Raw genomic sequence first — 20,795 nt, 5'->3', positions numbered from 1 at the left:
AACAGTCGTTTGAGTGAGTTGATGTGAGTGTTTGTGTGAAAATACACAAAAGTGAGTATCAAGCTGTCATTAGATTTCTTTTTTAAGAAAAGGTAATCTTTAAATAAAGGAAAACAATAGCAAACACAATAGCCGACATACTATAGGCTTGCTATGTTAAAATTTGACAAGCAGAGAAAAACGCCGAGTACTATTAGGCCAGGGATCATCTCTGAGAGAAGTGTGTAGATTAACAAGGAGACTATGTTGACAAATAAAAATTCAGAAAAAATGTCTAGTATCTTTTTTAGGTCGAAAAATTTTCAAACCCCCTCGTACATTAGAATCTGACCGATTTTGATTTTTTGGGATGGTACCATTTTTAGAAAAAAACAAACGATTACCAGTCAATCTGTTTCTTATTTCAAATTAGCCTTTCACCTTTATGGGCATAGTGATGCATATTTCCAACAAATGATGTGTAAATATATAAATTATTTTGAATAGTTTTATATTATAGATAGACTTTCTTGTACGGTTTTGGGTTTTAAAAAAACGTATCCAAACACTAGCTTACAATTATTTTTTCATCGCAAAAAATATGTAAAAAATAAAATCAAAAAGTCGAATTGAATATGATTTTTATAAGTTCATTAAAATATAAAAAAAATTAAGGAAATTTAAATTAATTTTATTTACCCAGGTCTGCTTCAAAAAGAGTAAAATCTTTCTTTTTTAGAAATGGATCTTTTTAGAATAACTGCTCTTTTTAATACAAAGAAAAATATTTTTTACATCGATAATAGTAGGTTAATATTGATCAGTTATTAATTAATATTAATAGACATATGATCACGCCAAGTAATCGGTTTATTCATATATCGATCGTACACTTATATATACATTCATTGCTTCTATCAAATCAGAGTATTTCTGAACTTCATTCTCTACCAGGTGGTACATTTAAATCTGAATACTTGCTTATTCAATAATTAATAAAGTTTGAGTAATTGAAATTAATTCATATTTCTATATATTAAAGTATAAGTAATTAGTTACAAAACCAGATAAACCTGAGCTCTCTAGCTTACATTCAAGTTGAGAAAATGACAGTTGAACGTGATTGACAAATTCCCATTCGCACCCCCAAGCAGTTGGGCGTCTCCATGACCCCCGTCTACGCCGTCAGTAAGTCCGAAAAGTTGGAGAGGAAGAAAGGTTCTGTCAAATCAAATTGGACCCGGAGGAGTTAAAGAAAACTGCCTAGGTCAATTCCCTCATCCCCATGCAATGATTCTTTTGCGTTCTATTGAACTCTTTTTAGACATTCTTACAACCCTCCCCCTACAGCCCTGATGCCAAATCCCTTTGACAATACTTTTTGGTTAGATGTCGAAGGAAGGCCTGCAATGTCCATAATCCAAACACTGATCTGTTCAAAACAACGGTCATCCAGCACTGGGATGCAATAACAGAGGACTACAAAAACTGCCCCTACCGTCGCCTGGACGCCATAATTGCCAGTAAAGGTAGCTACAATGATGATTAAGAGAGCTCCGACATACATCTATTTATAGTATTCATTTTGTAGAAATTCTATTAAAAACTATATCTTGTTGAAGTTTAAAATTTAAGTTCTTCTGATTTTAATGAACCACTCGGTACTGATGTGCATATTGAAGGAAGCTTTCAAAAAGTCCCCAAGTGATCTCTTCTATGATTTTTATTAAGAGCATTATAAAAATAATCATACTTTTTAAGTACGTATACGGATGGGATTTAACTCTTTTGACGTAGGAACTGCTCTGATAAGTGCTTACTCGATTGAAAGCTGTACTCAATATAATTACAACAAATATTTTCCACTTTCACGGAAAATTTATTAATATAACGAATGAAATCATTGAGATTCAGGAATATAAAGATAAAAATAATTGAAAACCCTAGATATAGCGTCAAAAAATCAAGGGGAAAAACAAATTTAAGTAACTATATTTTTTATGCTTTGCATTTACTCAAAGAAATGCACCCAATAACATCACTATAAAAAGACAAAGAGAGTTGCTGAACCCATCTGCTGTGTTTCCCCTACGATTTTGTTTCAGCCTAACCATAAAGATAAAATATATTGAGTGATGTTACTGAGGAAGGAATATCTTTGACCTAGGGACAGCAGACGAGAGAAAAAAGATATTTGATCAAAACAAAGGAAAACATAATATTTCTACAATAATTAAATGGTATGATGGAGTAATTGTAATACTATACTATTCACTTATACTTAAACAGTGCAACTCCGTCCGATCAACTATAGAAACATTTAAAAAAATGGAGAGTAGATCAATGGACAAAATGCTGTGGATAAATTATTAGTTAGTCCTCAATGCGTTTACTAATACTTAATCAGTGCAACTCCATCTCCCTAATTAAAGGAATATTTAAAATAATGGAACGTGTGCAATGGACAACGCGCTTAGAAGAAGTTATTATCTTAACCTTAATTTGCCTTTACGATCCGGTCACTCCTAGAGAAGTACATATACTTGTAGAAGTATGGGAGAGCTAAAAGAATACATCAGATTTTAGTCACTATAATTGTTTTATGTATAGAATATTCTTTGGCATAAAAAAGGGGTGATTAAAATAACAAAACAAAAAATTATTAACTACTGATATTCTTAAATCATTTTTCGGGTAAATTTGAAAAAAATCCATTCATTTTAAATGCTTATAGAGTCATTCTACTTAATAAACTTAATAAAATTGTGAGCTATAACTAATAAATGGTAGATTACATAATTTACCACTTTTTCTCAATTTTAAAAGAGGTTATAATGTACACTCTACAATGGGATTATATCCTTTTAATCATTTGTTATAAGCGTTTAACGCATTATAAAGCATAGAACTTTCTCAACTATCAATTCAAAATAATTGTGTGACTGTTTTTTTTATAGGTAGCTAACTTATATCATCGTTACAGCATGCTTTTGAATAGAAAAACTTATATTGTCACATTCAAACTTAAAGGGATAAAGTATGTCCGAGGAAATGGTACTCCACCGCCTGGAAAAAGATTTGTTCCAACCAAAAAGTTTGTGATAGGTCCAATCTAGTTCCAGTGTTTATTTTTATGATAAAGAACTAAATAACTTTCACTAATTTTATAAGTTCAATATCTTTTCGTTAATAATTATATTTCCTGATTAAAAAAATCCATTCTTTGTATATTATTTATTTAATGCGGCTTACGGGCGGAAACTTGTAGCTTACATACTTTTATTATATTGATTTGAGAGGTTCTGTGAGAGAAAATTGGATTTGTCTGTAATTGTATAGGAATAATTAATTGTAACTAACTGTAATTTTATATCAAGCCCAACTACTTGTTTTTTTGGGTTTTTTTCATCACAGTGAGATTCTAGGCTTATGGCATCAACTCTTCTACGTGCGGGCCACACTCCAACAGAGGTATTCAGACTTACAGGAATGGTTCGTAAGACCATCTACAATGTTAAGAAAATGTCAGACCACAGAGAGGAAGGAGAGCTACGAACCAAATCATAAATATGGAAGCCCCAATGACGCACCTGATCTGTTTCCTGGATGGTTAGAGGCTCACGGCAGTTATCAACATTTCTACGGCCAATCTGCTACCCTGTACCAAGCCAAATCTCCTTTACGGCAAGGTCGTCTTTCAGCATGATGGGGCCCGCTCACAATCCAAAAATTACTCAGACCTTCTTACTAACAACATCAACTTCAGGGACAAGAGAATGTGACCATCATACATTCCGGATGTCAATCCCCTCGACCTTTCTTTCACATGGAGAGGAGACCCAGTAGTATTCGTTATCCAAAAGTTGAAGCTGTGAAGGCCTATGTCGACGAGGAGTGGGTTTCCATGTACCCAAACATCATTCACAATGCTAGCAACTCTTTTTGCAAGAGGTGTATCGCCATCAGTGATAGCAAGGGCGACTGAATGGAACAAATCAATTTGACATTGACTATGTATCAGAAAAATATTTTTTTGAACGTAATATTAAAGAACATGTGTAAGTTTCAAGGTTCCACCCGGTGTAGTCCAGAAATTACGATAAATGTAACTGCCCTATCAATTGATACTACTAAAATGTATATATGTATGTGGCAGAAGGATCCTTTTAATGACAGTTTAGTTATACAAACGTATATATAGGTAGTTGTAGATATAATAGCTATATATTGAATAAAATTTAGAAATAAACAAAATTATTTATACTAATGACTGATCAAATGTACAGGTTAAGTAATTGAAATTCTAAGCCCTAGGAAGGGCAAGTCAAATATAACTGACAAATGAATAAAATCCCCATTATAAAAAGTAAAAGAGATGATAAGGATGGTTTTGATGATCCTGATATCTGAGGTCCAGGTGGTCCAGGAATACAAGTAGAATTATTTCCTTTGACTCTCCACCCGACGGTTACATTATTCTTTCGATTCTCCTGCTCTAACCATTCCTCGAGAGGATAGAAATATTCTCTGAAAGCTGAAGTGTCCATCTCTTCAGATCCAGTCATGATTTGCATTGCTTTTCTCCAATGAATAGATGAACCAAGACTCAACATTTCTTTCAACTTGTCTCCCGCCTCTTCGCTTCCATAGTAATTGCATCTACAAATAAATTTTTTCATACAATCTAAAAATACAATTTTAAAAATTACCTGTGAAGAGGCATATTTGGATCTCCTGGGACATAACGTTTGGAAGCAAGACACATTGTCTTGAAAAATTGAAATTGGTATATAAATGCCGTGAAGTACCGAATGTAACCATAATTGCCTGCGATATGAAACTTTGCTCCAGCATCAAAGTACCCCTCATACTCGTAACGAGTAACTGGAGGAGAAACACCTTGAATTTCCAGCCTCAGTTTGTTCCAATGACAGTTTAAATCCTTTTCTGGATCAACAACATTTGAGTAAAGATCCCAACGGTATTTATCCACTAAATATCCAAAGGGCATGAATACCAATTTCTCTGTTGCCATGTTGAAAAGGATATTAATGTTTGTTTTTGGATCTTTTTCATCAACGTTCTTGTCCATGAGACCAAGGCTTTTATAGTAGTCAGCCGTTCCCACTGCTAAGGACAAAATGTCTGCCACTCCCTCATGGAATCCATTGTTTGCTCCATTTCGAAAGAGAAAGGATTGGTTTCGATATTGGAGATAATACTCCACATGTCCCATTTCATGATGAACAGTCGAAAAGTCGCTTTGAGTTATACTTGTGCATTGCTTGATACGAAAATCCTCTCCGTTATAAAAATCCCAAGCAGAGGCATGACATACCACTTCACGGCCATCCTTGGGTCTGACAAGCATACTTTTTATCCAAAAATCTTTGGGCATTGGATCCAGCCCGATAGAGATAAAGAATTTCTCAGCCGATTTAAATATGCGTGTATGATTCCATCCTTGTTTCACCAATTCTTGTGTGATATCAATGTCAGAACTTTCAGGATAAGGGCGAGTAATTTCATTTATATTTGACCATGACTGAGCCCACATATTACCCAGGAGATGTGCAGGAATAGGTCCTTCCAAATCTATGACATCACTTCCATATCTAGTGCGATAAAACAAATGAATAATAAAAATTTATAAAGACAAAACAAACTATGCATTTTTTTTTTTTTTTTTTTTTGGTGGAGCTTGAATCTGACATAGGCATGTATTTGTTCATATAGAGGTTTGAGTCCCTCCCAAACTAATTCTATTTCTCTTTCAAAACCCTCGGATTCGAAATTGTTAACCTTCATTGCAGTACCATCTTTGAATCCATTCAATCTGGAAAATGAAATTTAACTTCAGATAACATTAATTAATGATATATGTTACTTTGCAGCCATATTAACAAATTTGACGTATTCCTTATAGAGCTCCCTCATTTTTCCTCCTGAAGCTGCTCTCCATTCCTTCCAGTAATAGGCCAATTCTTGTGGATCTCGCGAATTCGAAAAAATTTCTTTGAGGTCAGGCTCTAAGCTTAATAGTTTGTTTGAGTCCTTATAAGATTTGACTTTTGCAGTGCTATAAATAGTATTCATCTTGCTAGAAATCTGAGTATATTGCTCAAAATCATTTGGCTCTAGAGCAGCCATTCCAATATTAGACAAATGCTTTAACTTTCTTTTTATATAAGGGTCAGACATCAGATCCAAATTAAATTCTCTCGCCATTTTTCCATATTTTAACAAAACAGCAGCATCTCTTTTCTAAAAAGTAAATAAAATTATGTTAATGGAGGTATGTAAAATATATATCTATTATGTACAAGTTGTAACTTGTACACATGCAGATTATAAAAGTTATAATTTGTCCGCCTCCTATCGTCTTATTTGAATATAACATCATTCATTTCAATTACCAACTATTAATCTATTAAAATTAACTATTTTGTATATTCATTGGAATGGTGACTTTTTTACAGTTCTATGAGAATTCGTCTAAATACATTTTGCCGATACATATTATATAATAAATCGACATACAGGGTAGGGCAGCAAAACGTGAACTCGAGAAATAGATTTAGAGATACATCAATAATAATTTTATATTTTCAATAATAGGCAAAAAAATAATGTTAACATAACATGTAGACAAGGTTTTTGCAAAACTTGTTTAACTCAATATGGATTTTTTGTCCAGTCTTGAAAAAGAACAGAGGCATCTTTTTCCATCAGAAGCTACAACACCCATTAATGGGCCGCACTAACAAATTAAGCAGGCTACAGGTTGGACATTGCTGAAATAAAGGAACACTAAAAAAAATTTGTACTAATTCAACTTCATTCATACTCATAACATTATTTGCTTCAAACAAAACTTATTGGAGATTTCTCACTTTTCTAGTGGGTTTTCAATCATTCGAGACTTGTTAAGTACTTTTTCAGAGCTACTGACAGCAAATTACGGAACGGAACAAAATCAAAAGTTCCTACATTTGTCATAAATAAATGTACAAAAATTTTGCAGCCTTTATTTTGAAATATTCAACACAAGAGGGATAAAATTGTATTACTTTTAAATTCGGATCAGTTCTCTATGATCTACTTATAGGAGATATGTTACCTACTTTTGTGTTGCCACCCAACTGTGTATTAAGAAGCATTTTATACAACTCTGAGTATATTTTTAATTATTATAATGATTAAAACCATATATGTAGAAACCAGAGGTTGGATCGCAATGAGAAAAACGATATATCGGACAAAATATCCAATATCTGCATCGTATCGGTATAGAAGATTTTTTTATAAATTTCAATATTTGTTCCATTTTTTATATGATGGAGTTAGACAAAGACAAAGAATGGAAAAAAAGTATAAAAAAGATTAATTTCTTTAACCAGGGAATGCTTAATACAAAGAATACCTATACTGAGATGAATGAAAGAATACATTGGTCATGTTTTTAAAACTTAGTACTAGTGATAGGACGATTCCAAAAAGTTCCGATACGATTCTAGTAAAAATTCCGGATGCTGATTCTTTAATGCTTCAAATAATAATGAATAAATACGATTTTGCTATCTGGGCCGTCTGCAGGATTATATTTTAGGGGGGACATAGCATTTGGAAATTTTTTTGAAAAAAAAAAATGCAAATGTTAGATTTTTTGTAAAAAAAAAAAGGTCAAATATACAATTTGATATATAAATTGGTATAAAAATCCACAACAATTCTTAAAAATTAAATTTTTTCAAAAAATATTCCCAAAATCCGCAAATGTTCCCAAACAGATAAATTTTTCGGAAAAAAAATTACCAAAATCAACTGTTATTCATAAAAAATTAAATTTTTTGAAGAAAAATTTCCAAAATCCACTTAGAATCATAAAAAATGAAATAAATTGGAAAAATAATACAAATATTAAATTTTTGGGAAAAAAATTTCATATATAGAATTTGTGTAAAAGAATATGAAAAATACTGAGATGTTCTCAAACAAAAAAAGTTTTAAATTGAAATATTAAATTTTATGAGGAAAAAATTAAAAGAAAATTTTTTGAAAGAAAATTGAAATATTTAATTTTTTGAAAAAAAATTTAAATATTAAATTTTTTATTAGAAGGCAAAAATTTCTTAATTTGGGGAAGGGCTATTTTTTTTTTTTTTTTTTTCATAACTAAGAAAAGTAATAAATAGCTAAATAACGATAATAAATAAGAATCTGAATCGCAAATTAAACATTTTTTCCCCGATGCTGGTCCAGATTACAGTTCCAGAACAAATTATTTATTCTCCGATTCTGATTAACGTCCCATCACTATTTAGGACACTGGCTAACACAAAAATGTCCAATGTATTTTGTGGTCGGCTGTTGGTTCTCATTTGATACGTCATGGCTATTTCATTGTGTATTTCTTTTTCACATATAAACGAATTAATAAGTTATTCTAACATATCCTCCGTTTCCAAAAGAACAGGAATACAATTTCTTGTAAATCCCTTGTCGTTTATGTTATATATATATTATCCATTTTATTATTTCTATGAAGACATTCTGGCTATCATATACATTTAAAAATGTATAGCCACAATTATAATAATATATCAATCAGCAATATTATAATACAGTATCGAATAAGATATAATGTAGGATTTTTATATTGTGACTCTATACAGGGGTGTCCGCAGGATTATATTTGCGGAAAGGCTTGATTTTTTATTTTTTTTTTTTTTTTTTTTAATTTGAAAAATTAAATTTTTAGAAAAAAATTTGAGACATTAAGTTTAAAATATTAATCAAAAAAAAAAATTTTTAATATGTATATAAAAAAAAAATTGAAATATTATTTTTTTTTAAACAAATTAAAAAATCAACAGCTGTTCACAGAAAATTAATTTTTTTCAAACATACAATTTGTTTTAAAATATAAATTAATTCTCACGAAATTAAATTTTTGAAAAAAAATTTAAAAATTTAATTTCAAATATATAATTTATTGAAAAAAAATTAAAAATTTCAAACTATTTTGAGAAAAATTTCAAAATTTCAAACTATTTTAAGAAAAATTTCAAAAAGCCATAGATATTCACAGAAAACTCAATTTGTAGAATTTTCTTGGCAAAATCTTAATCAATTTATTTTTTTTTAAATTAAAATATAAAATTTTCTATTAAAAAGAAAAAAAAATTGTGTGTGTGGAAGGGGGTAAAGCCCCTCCAGCCCATCCCTTGCGGACGCTCCTGATATATGTATGTAATTTTTTTTTTTTTTAAATGTTTAAAATTAGAATGAAAATGAGTAAAGAGTATTTGAGAAATAAGTAAAAGTTGGTATAATTGACTTATTGACTAATTACGAAATGATTTCGTGTTTTTTTTTTTTTGGAGGAAAGGTTGTCTTATACAATAAAGGTAACAACGTGTGTATACTTAAACTATGAGTCTGTTATCAAAATGCGGTCTGGAGTAAAGTCGATACAAGTACATTTGGAAAATATCAGATTGAAAAATTATTTTTAATGATTTCAGATCCGAAAATACTTTGATATCAGCCATTCCTAGTAGAAACGAGAGGCTAATGAGGCTAAGGCTCCCCAGATATACGTGCAAGGCACAATTTATTTCCTGAAATTAAGTAATGAAATGTCTTTCTTGCGAATTATAAAATATAACAATAATGTTTTGTTAATATAAATATATCAATGACCTCAAGAACATTATTTAATGCCATAAATGATTTATGGGTGACCTTTTTCGGGAGGGGGATTTAATCAAATAAAGGTAACTTTTGTCATATTTGGGCAGTTCATTTATTAACAGAGTAGTAAATAACTTTTTTGTATAAAAAAAGTCAAAAAGTAATCATCCTAATGTATATAAGATTAATGGAGTGGTGAGCAATTGAATTTAATGATAGTAGGATATTTTGGCGAAAACAATTTCACCTGATGCAATGAGTTTTTGGGAAACTAATATTTAATCAATTTGATTATGATGTATGTAAAAATAATAGTTCCCATTGTTCCACGGATTCCCATTCATGTTACTCAGATTTAAAAAGATTAAGTGTTTAATTTTATGCCAGGACTTGAAATTATTGGGTATATATTAAATATAAATGATGTATTTCATGATGAGGATGCTTCAACAGTTAGTTTGAACCGTTTTAACAAAAATGATAACATCTAAATAAAGGATAATTACATAAAGAGATACATGGGATACATGTAGAGATAAAAGGAAGATTTAAAAAAAGTAGGATAAAAGATAGAGGTGTATATTCAGTAATTGTAGATGGCCAGTGTATGAATTGTTAATTAATATCTTTATATGTTCCTTTTGAATGCATGTTTTTTTTTGGATACCCTTACCACACACCTACAGCCTTGAACTTGATGTTCAGGGATATCGTCCTTTTATAAAGAGGAGCACATGGCTTACTCAGTGGATTTCACCTACAATTATGGAAGGTACATTCATCGTAGAGATAACTTTTTCCATCAAGGTCTGTGACAATGACTTCTAACTCTGTGGAACATCGCTCATTGATCCATCACATCAGTCGCCAGTTGGTATCCATCCTCCATCCATAGTTCTTTAATTAAACCTCAGAGTGATTCCTCCTACAGTAAATTCCACTTCTTCTCCTATTATAAGGAATATTCTATTGATTCGAGTTCTTTAGTGTCCTTGACAAACAAATGTATCATCTCCAGCACACTCATCTGATTGCAATTCCACTTATGATAATGAATTCGTCTTGTACACTGTACAGTCCGTAGGGGGCATTAATTACTATACTTCCTAGACTCTTCAAGCCTTACTATCGACTAATTGTGATTCATTGATGTCATTGGACAATATGAATGTCATTCAAATTTCAAAAATTAATGAGACTGCCTTACTAAATTGATTATCACCATGTTGAAATGTTACCATTGTCAAGAACTATGATCTCTACGCAAATAAATTGATTACATATTTTAATAAATTGTTCCCATAATATATATATTTTTTTAGTTTTATTATTATATCTTTTTATTGTTGTAGTATTTCTTGACAAAAAAATTAACAATTAAGACAATTAGAGATACATTTGAAGATAAATTGTTTATTTCCTATTAATTCCCCATTTAATTTTGTTATTAAATTTTATTCCTTCGATTTATTTTTTTATTTTACTTTTAATAAGAGGCATGTATTGGTGAAAACGATGAACCTTCTGATTACAGAATGTCGAAAGCAAATTGGTCATCTGCTAACATTTTCATAACAAAAATTATAATTTTTTTTTAAATATTTTGAAGAAGTGATTTCTTAAAAATGGACTTATTTTTGAAATTCAAAAAATATTTCAAATACAAAAGTGCAAGTTAAACATATATCAGATGGACGATTAAGTCCACCTTAATCCAATTTGATTTAAAATAAATTATGCCATTCTTGATCACTTTCCTAAGTAAAACAATTATATTTAATTGTTTTTTCTTGATATGTCAAGATAACTTTACATGATCAATATCTTCAATAAGATTTGAATCATTCAGTATAAAATTCAAGAACACTATAAGGAATTGAAGTAAGTTTGTATATTCAGCAATACGTTGCATTTATGAATAGAATTGTTCGTATTAATATGCAAAGAGGCGGTGAAATGGAAGCTCATTATTTTTGTACCTAAAATTAAAAAATCTTCAATGCTTAAGCGCAAAATTATGCTAAATTGTTAAATCCCTTACCTAATTTGAATCAACAATTTATAATGGACTGAGATACTAAATCCCACAATTACATTCACAAATGTAATATTGTAGAGTATTTATTTCATTAAAATGTTAATTTATTTCTTTGATTAAACACGGCCGTCAAGCTCCATGTAAAGTAATTATAAGGAAGATAATGTGTCCATCCTCTCAAAGTTTGTAATGTCATTTTTAAAGAAGTTTTATTTGCTTAAGGACTCAAGATGGAGAAAGATAAGATTGGGATCTAAGTGTTGGAACTGAATTAGATTAATAAAGAGGAAAATTTCGAAACTGGGATAGAATTGCATCTTTTTTCAATATTTTTGGACTATGTTAGGAGTTTTACGACGAAATTTTTTAGTATCCTCGGATTCAAATTTAAAATGTAGTTCAAATAAGCCAGAGTGTTTGGAAGATTCCTAATTTTGGCTAGGTACAGCTTAAATTCAAAGTTTTCCTTGTGACTCATCCTTACGAAACATATGAAAATGTGGTTTTATTATGTTTCCGGGGCTACTTTGGATACTTTAGAACTTAGTTGCTCAGTAGTTACTACGGTAACCTCGTGCAATACATATCTTTCCCAAACAAAAATATACCAAACACTGTATTTTAAGTTAAAATATCACACTACCACCTTAATACTGTGTTGTGTTACTCATTATAATTTAATATTAATATATTCATATATTGTTACTTGTAGTTGTATTTTGAATATCTTTGAGTAATGGAGGGATTAGAGGTTGCGAGAGCATTCCTATTCTCAGTTGTTAAGATTTGATGGATATAAATTTCAAAGAAAGAGATAATCTATCACTTGAATCAAATGTGTCAAAAGTCCAAATGGATATCATCAAGTCTTGATCAAAATGTCTTAAATTATTTAAATATTTAGTCACAACCACCAATGAGGGTGAGACTCAAGATGTATTTATGAGTACTTATATTTTATATACTTAGAGTTTAAATTTACAAAATTTGCATTCCACCCCCTAAATACATGTTATAAACTTAAAAAAGGATCCCATGTCCCTTCAAAAACCAATACACCACATAGACCCTTCAATTTGTACCAAAATAATCTTTTGCAATCATCAAACCCACTCTACTTTTCTCAAAAGACCTGGAATAATATTCATTTAATAATCATTATAATTTGAAAAGATATATTTCGTGAAGAACTAAACTTTTATCCAAAGGCAATTAGGGGTGATATACAGGGTTGATCTTATACTCATTTCATATGTTTCAAGATGTGGATTTGAATGATAGGTTTTGTGAGGACATTAATTTAACAAAATCATATGAAAATAGTACTTGGCACAACTTTTATTCTATATATGAGCCCTCAACTCTAACAATATCCGCAATACAAGGACTAAATCCCTTACGGCCCTTGACATTGCAGTCAGACTCGAGCTTGGTCCTCTCCTTCTTGATGGAAGCCTTTAGACCCTGGACACTCATGTGAGGAGTGTCACACACCCTCTCCTCTCTAGAAGTATCTAGATAGAGTACTCCAAGGGGTTTGCGTCTGGAGTGGAGAGTGGCCACATATTGAGGTCCCAAAAGTCCGGAAAGTTGTCTCTTAGGAAGGCCTGGGTCTTAGCGGCGCTATGATACAGAGCTCCGTTTTGAGTGAAAACATAGTTGTACCCGAACTTTTCTCTGACACAAAGTAGCATTTTTATATCTAGAAGTTCGATATAAGCATCTGCATGGAGCCGCTCTTTCCTTTTCACAAAAGTGGAAGGGCAGACACCACAACGCCAAAGACCATGGTTCCGGTTGTATTTTTTTGTTCTTAAGACATGTTTCACTGAAGCTGATATATTTTCTGAATGTTCGGTTGTGATGTAGCGGCTATTCTGCTTATTCACAGTGGCGTCAACAGAGAAAAAAAATCATCCATTTTGTCGCCCTTGAGAAAATTTAGAATATTCTTAGCTCTTTCCAAGTGTCTCAGAGATAAGATATCAAGTTGACCTCCTCTGTGATTTTGATCCAATGTCATTCCGGATTGAAAATAATAAAACCTGAACCACTAAATAGAATCAACCCTGTACATACTTACCTAAATATGAGTGACTCACATGGTGTGTGGACAAAACGTCGACCGACAGAACTTCCACCGAAAAAAACGTCGAATGGACAAAACGTCGAATAGACTAAACGTCTAATAGACAAAACGTCGACTGACAGAAGGTCGACCATAGAATATAAAATAAAGGGTTACTCCAAATGGTGTTGCCCAGCATCACCATTCCTATATAAACTATCAGTAAGGGGCCTCCTAATTCCCCTTATAGATGCTGGGTCTATTCTCAGTCACCATCGTGTCCAAAAATCGGATTAAACCCACCGCCACTATTTAAGCAACCACTAAGAGCCCCTCACAACCCATATGTACCCCCTAAATGTTTGAGTTGTTTTCGGGTATGGCCTGGCTCCAAAATGATATTAAACCCACCACTACTATTTCAATTTACCCAACCTCCATTTACACCCCGAAAAGTCCCCAATTTTGAGACTATTTCGTTTTTCATCTCATTTTGAGTCTGGCGGTACCCAAGATACCCCCAAACTTCTAGGTATAAATGGGGGTTTATAAGGGTTCCTTACTATTTGTTTAGGTAGGAGTGGTGGGGTAAATATCTCGGGTTAGAAATGTCCGGAGAGAAATGTCGTGGAATTTGTTTTTCATATTTTGAAATGTAATATTTGCCGGTTGTCGTTTTGTCCATTCGACATTTTGCCCATTATACATTTTATCCATTGGACGTTTTGTCCATTCTCTATTTTGTCGGTCGACATTTTGACCTCCTACCGACTTACATAGTTACAAACATAAATCAATAAAGTCTTAATTAACTACATTTTTCTAAAGCTTACAAATGATTTTAGCAGTTATATCTAGGCATATTTGCGTGTACAACCAAATAAAGATGTTATCTGTATCTAGTTTTTAAAAATATGTATATAATAATTCAGGAACATAAACTGAAATGCATTTATTAGCTTAGAATGATTTTCTAAAAAAATATAAATGTAGGAAGGGGTTTTTTTATTTAAATAAAAATGATTTCCTACAACAAATGACTATTCAAAAAAAAAAAAAAAAAAAAATTAATGGCCTTACTCTTTGCAGTTACTAATTCACATCATTATCAATTTGTGGATATGTGATATTTCGTGTCTCATGCGACTTATTGATTGAAAAACTAGGCATTTCACCTGAGAATTCCAGTCCATATTATCTCTAAATTCAAACATCAATTCGGATCTCGAAGAATTTATGTTTCATATTTTCTCTTTGCATAAATTAATACTCTGAATCAAGTGCAGATTCAGGCGCGGTGGAAGGTTTTGAAAAGTGCGGGAAGGGACAAAGCAGAAAGGGACACTTTTAGCAAAGAGAGGGTATGTGCAAAAAGAAGGGCCAATAATTACTGAATGAATGCCACGGGGAAACACTCACTTTTTACAAATAAATTCAAGCCAAAAAATGAATTTATCTTTGAGTGCAGAATCCAAAACTGATGACAGTTTTTCTATCAATTATCTGAATTCTAAAATAGCTGGGTTTATAGTAATTTAGGACTAATCTCGTTCAGAGTCATTTTTACCTTTAAAACAATCCCCGAATTAAAAGTATGATTAATAAAACTTATGTAAAAGTGCTTTTATTGTTTCTGTATTTTGTTCTGAACTCGATGTATTTCCATCTAGGAAATACTGGTTGAATGGAGTGGTATATGATATTTTAAGGATGAATATCTTTCTTAAATATGTCAGGAAAACAAAAGAAGGATACGATGTAGGTTTTTAAAGTAATTGGAATGTAATTTAACGAGCTTGTTAAGGTTAGTTAAACATTGCCAAATTTGACAAATGACAACCCTTCAAACACAGACTGTGAAGTTGTCAATCATATGGACAAGAGGGGCGTCCTCAAAAACACATTTAGGGAGCGGTTACCTTTTTGGATTATTTTTTTTTAAAGAATCCAAAAAATACAAATTTTTGAAAAAAAATGAACAAAATTTCAAAATTCCACAGCTGACAGCTGTTTACAAAAAAAAATATTGACAGAAAAATTCAAAATTAAATTTTAAGAATTAAATTTTTTGGAAAAATAAATTCTAAAACACACAGCTTTACACAAATAATTAAATATATATAAAAAAATTCAAATATCTATAGCTGTTCAAAAACAAAAATAAAATTTAAAATATTATTTTTTTTGTATAAAAAATGTCAAAAGTCTATAGCTATTAACAAAAAATGAAATTTTTTGGAAAAAAAGGATCAATTTAATTTTATGGAAATTTGTATATTGGGGGGGGGGATACTGTAGCCCCTCCAACCTACCCCCGCGGACGCCCCTGTTGTATGTACATAAATACCTATTACTTCATAGTTCATGAATATATTTTTTGATATCTTACCTCCTCTTCGATTTTTAATTTCTCGTTGTGCTCAGTGATATTTGTAGAATATGTCCAACTCACTTTGCTCAACTTCTCAGCAGCCACTCGAAGAACTTCTTCCGCCTCCACTAAAAACTTCTCAGCCTTTTTCTCTTCATTTGATCGATTGACAGCCTCGAGTGGACTTTGTGCATGGATCGATAAGAATAGCAGAGCAAATGAAAATAGCAAAAGATGTAAAATCCCTGCCTGATTCATCATGGTTGGATCCAGAAAATAATGAATGTAGACTTAGCTTCAGCACCAATAACAACCTCAATGACGTCTTCTCACAACAACATTCACACGGAAACTTGTTTTTCTGAGTGGATTGAGGCAACAAGTTAAAAAGAACTTCATGCAGACTAAAGCCTTGTTATGTACATATATACTTACTTACCTGTAGAGACTTGCGCACAAACTGAAAAGGAGAGGGGCATTTAAATAAATATTCACAAATATACTCGTATTTCGAGATGAAGAGGGCTCTCAATACAATGTGCTACTATATAATAATGTACAAAGTTCTATCAGATCCATAATAAGGACATTACACCGAATGGGTACAATAATTACACTAATTGAAATGAATGTTGAAACTGTTTTTGACAAAAACGTATTTTGAAATAGCAAGTACATAAAATGTGTTTTATTTACTCTTCCTCTATTTAATTAAGGAAAATAGACACATTATTTATATATTTATACTTTAATTGATTAGATTAGAAGCTATTTCAACCTCTTGAACCACTTTGGAAGAGAGTAGAAATTGAAATCGAGTGTTATAAGTACGAGGTGAGTTCAAAAAGTAAATTAACTTTGTGTTTTTAGGACAAAAAGTTATTTTTAATCATCAAATTTTTGTTGTCTCCTTCAATGTAATACCTCTCAGATACACTTGTACCAATCCTCGCTTTTACTAATCCTCGAAGCACTTCTTATAAGCACTTTTGGAATAACCTTGAGCGATGCAAGCTTTATCGACTCAATTGTTGCAAATCTCCGGGATTTTTATGCAGGTCTCTTCAGTTTTGGGAACAATAAAAAGTCACTTGGGGCAAAATCCGGTGAATGTGGTGACTGAGTGTGTTGTAGTGTTGTTTTCGGCCAAAAATGGTACAATTCTTTTGGTCAATATTAAGCAGTTTCTGAACAAACTTCGCTGACACTCGTCTCATGCTCGAAAACGTTCGAAAAAAATTATGGAACGACACAAGCGATTTGTCAATATCTTCAACAACTTCTTTGATAGCGATTTGACGGTTTTCAAAAACAACTTTCTTCACTGCTTCAACTTTTTCATCTATTTTTCATTAGTATTTTCCTGACCATCTTGGAAGAGTTTGTACCACTTGCAAACATTTGCCACTGTCAACTTTTCAAGGGTTTGGAAGCACTTAATTGTCTTTTTAAACAAAATTTGAGCAATTTCTTTGATCCATGCTTTTCAATAGCCAATAATCGTGCTATACCTCTCACAAACAAACTAAACATATTATATAGCTGAAACAGTAAAAAATATGTTTGTTGCGAATGTGCCAATATACAAAATTAAAAAAATCGAGCATACACATGTATTTTGGGTGCGAAATTTGAAAAGTAACCATACTTTTTTAACACACCTCGTATGCCAATATTTTCTTCTTTTCCTCTTTTTTTTTTTTTTTTTTTATGAATATCCGGATGAAAGACTGTTTTTATTTTATTTATGATTACCCAAAAAACTGACCTTAAGAATCCTTGTTTTATATTAGTTGTTTTATTCGTAATCATGTGAACTAATCTTCCTATGTTGTATGTTTTCATCATCTACCTGTAGTAGACCCGAAAAGGAAAGTTTCTTCTCTGCGTCTGTCCCACTCCCAGAGGGGTTATTTATTTTTTAACGTGTTTTTTTTTTTAACACAGGGTCAAAGAGGGTTTTTTTTTCCTTATGAATGTATACCTCCCTAGATGCTGTAGTAGATAATATATTATATACTGCTCCTTGAAGAGTATTCAATATATATATTAAAATTACATAAAATCGTTTAATACTTAAACTTTTTGTTAAAAAAACTTGTAAAATTTCAAAATATGTCCCTTCTTTTATAAAGAAGTCTGCGTATAATTATATTAAATAAACTTCTATATAAGTCAATTTCTAAGATGTATTACTTCACTAAAGTTAATCATAATACACTGGTCAAATAGAAAAAGTGGTTTACAGATTGATATTTGATAATAATCAACTATGTATGTATACACATTTCAAAAAAAAGTGTGGTTGGTTTGTCCTGAAAGACCTGTAAATGCATTTTTCCATGAACTAAAAATTATTTCGAAGGTGAGGATCAAAAACCACATATATGCACCTACCTCATCTGGTTTGAGTCTTATCGAAAAATTCAGGAAGAGATGGGGGATCAACACATGGTGATTTTAAAAAGCATTCAATGCCATCTGATTTCTCGTTACACATAGTGGGTAAATTATGGGTTCATTACAAATTCCCTAGAGAAGAGAAAGAATATAATTATTACAAGATTACAATTATTAACAAGAAACCAAAAGCTCTGGATGGAAGTTTTATTGACTATGAATAGTCTATTTTTAATGATAAACTAATTTTAGATATGTGAATACTGTATTTCGGCTTTTTAACGCTTAAGTTGATTTAAATATCAGTATGTTAATTATTTTGAATGTTTGATTGGTTGTTTGTGTTAAAAGGGAATTAAATTGCTGTTTCTTTTTCTTTTTTTTAATTTTAGGATAATAAACCACTCGACCCCCCGCAAAGGAAAAACATGATTGACTTATAGTAAGTAAAATACTACAAGATTATTAGTATTATTTTCTTTACAGAAAGGGAAGGGAATTTTTCATAAACATCGGTCACACATATCTTTACAACTAAGGATAGGAATACTCTCGCAACCTCTCTTCTCTGTATGACACTAAAAGGTACAAACACATAAATAATGGAACAGTAAAAACCCAAAATAAATTTGTAATATTCAAACACATTCAACAAACTAAACGGAGAATGCATAAATATTATACGTAATATCTTTAATGTCTAAAATTGATTATATTTTGTAATAAATAATAAAAGAATTGTATTCATTAAATTCGGCGAATAATTTATTTGTATAAGGCTACAATTTCCCGACGACAGTAATATTCAAAGTTAGTGACAAACAATTTACTAATTAAGTAGAAGATTGCCAATTAACTAAATTTAGAAATTGCAATGGGATGCAGATTTGTCAATGGAATTCTATTTAAGTTAAGAATTACAGGGCTGCCTAGATAAATTCAGATTAAATTATATTGATAATAACACTGGTATCCTTGCACTGAGTTCACATCAGAGTGTCTCAATTAAGAGGTTGCAGTCTTGTGGATAATATTCTTCCAAAGAGTCATGGAGCAAACCAAAAGATCCACTGGCATCCAGCTCGCTCGTGCAGGGCATGGAGCAGTAACTATCATCAAGCTCACGGGATACGCCAGGAACACTGTCTACGACATCTACACCAGGTTCAAAAATGAGGAAAAGGAGGAAAGATCCCCACATAGTGCCAGAAGTGATTGTAAAGTTACTCTTAGGTTTCTGGCAGGCCTGAAGAGGACTGTGACCGCTCATCCATCCTTGAATCAGACAACACTGCCCAAGAAGAAGAGTGTGGCTCGCAGCACCATCCAAAATGCATTAGGGGAGCTTTGTATGAACTCCTACAAGTTGTCTGTGCGTCATCTGTTGACTGAAAAACAGAAGAAGGTCAGGTTGGCCTACTGCAAGACTCTGCTCTCTAGGCTCAAGACGTCCAACGCAAGTCACACCATCATTTTATCTGGTGAGAAAATATTCACTATTGAACGCAAAAGGAACTTTCAAAAGCACAGATGGGTTTTCACATCCAAGGACAATGTCCCCTATATGTATAATTTCAAGAAATCCAGCTCCATCATGGTCTTGGGCGGGATCACAAGCGCAGGGAAGGTCATGCACCAACTCTTGTTCAAGAAGGGAGAAACGGTAAATTCTACTGTGTATGTGGAGTACTTTAGGTCGACTGTACTTCCACAAACGTCCCTACGTGTGGCAACAGGACTCTGCCCCCTGTCATACGTCCTAGATCAGCCGAGAGTTCATCAGGACCAACTTTGACGACTTCTGGCCCTCCAACTCTCCCAATTGCAATCCGTTGGATTACTTCTTCTAGGGGAAGTTGAAGAGGGATGTATGATCAAAGCAACACAATAATGTGGACAGCCTGAAGCCAACCATGCAGAAGGTGTGGGCGAGGATCTAGGCTGCAGATGTGGATAATGCCTGCAATAGCTTTTTGTCTGCATTTATCTCTGTAACTTATAGGGTTTATTTTCTCTCTCACATAATCCTGTAACAGTTCCCTTGAACTATAATACATGATTATAATAACAGAATAAACTTCTGTATATCAAGAATAGAGGTTCACATTATCTTTGAGAGTTGAGGAGCGTCTTACACTTTTTTTCAATGACAATATATTCAAAACTTATAATTGAGTCAGGAATGAAGCTTGAAGCGTCATGCACAGAAACCATAATTATGACTTCTTACAGACTACAAAGCA

General features: G+C 32.0%; 2 protein-coding genes across 3 annotated transcripts; one reads left to right on the top strand and one right to left on the bottom strand.

Annotated features, from left to right (window-relative positions):
• Positions 1–4,175: 4,175 nt before the first annotated feature.
• LOC121119666 (angiotensin-converting enzyme) lies at positions 4,176–16,717 on the bottom strand. Of its 2 annotated transcripts, none has more exons than XM_040714401.2 (6): positions 16,592–16,717; positions 16,171–16,513; positions 5,867–6,243; positions 5,669–5,815; positions 4,689–5,594; positions 4,176–4,638 (listed from the first exon to the last, which is right to left on the bottom strand). In XM_040714401.2, exons 2-6 carry the CDS (start codon positions 16,411–16,413, stop codon positions 4,290–4,292), a joined length of 2,022 nt encoding a protein of 673 aa, XP_040570335.1. In that variant the 5' UTR covers positions 16,414–16,513; positions 16,592–16,717; the 3' UTR covers positions 4,176–4,289. The 2 variants fall into 2 exon arrangements, with proteins under 2 accessions (XP_040570335.1, XP_040570336.1); XM_040714402.2 differs by having other exon boundaries at positions 16,588–16,611.
• Positions 16,718–19,600: 2,883 nt separating this feature from the next.
• On the top strand, positions 19,601–20,347 carry LOC139905716 (uncharacterized). The gene has a single exon (XM_071889372.1). The coding sequence runs from the start codon at positions 19,601–19,603 to the stop codon at positions 20,345–20,347; it is 747 nt and encodes a 248-aa protein (XP_071745473.1).
• The last annotated feature ends 448 nt before the right edge of the window (positions 20,348–20,795 follow it).

The sequence above is a fragment of the Lepeophtheirus salmonis genome, chromosome 6, assembly GCF_016086655.4.
Source record: "Lepeophtheirus salmonis chromosome 6, UVic_Lsal_1.4, whole genome shotgun sequence".
Lineage (NCBI taxonomy): Eukaryota > Metazoa > Arthropoda > Copepoda > Siphonostomatoida > Caligidae > Lepeophtheirus > Lepeophtheirus salmonis.
This window is presented reverse-complemented; position numbering and strand designations above follow the sequence as displayed.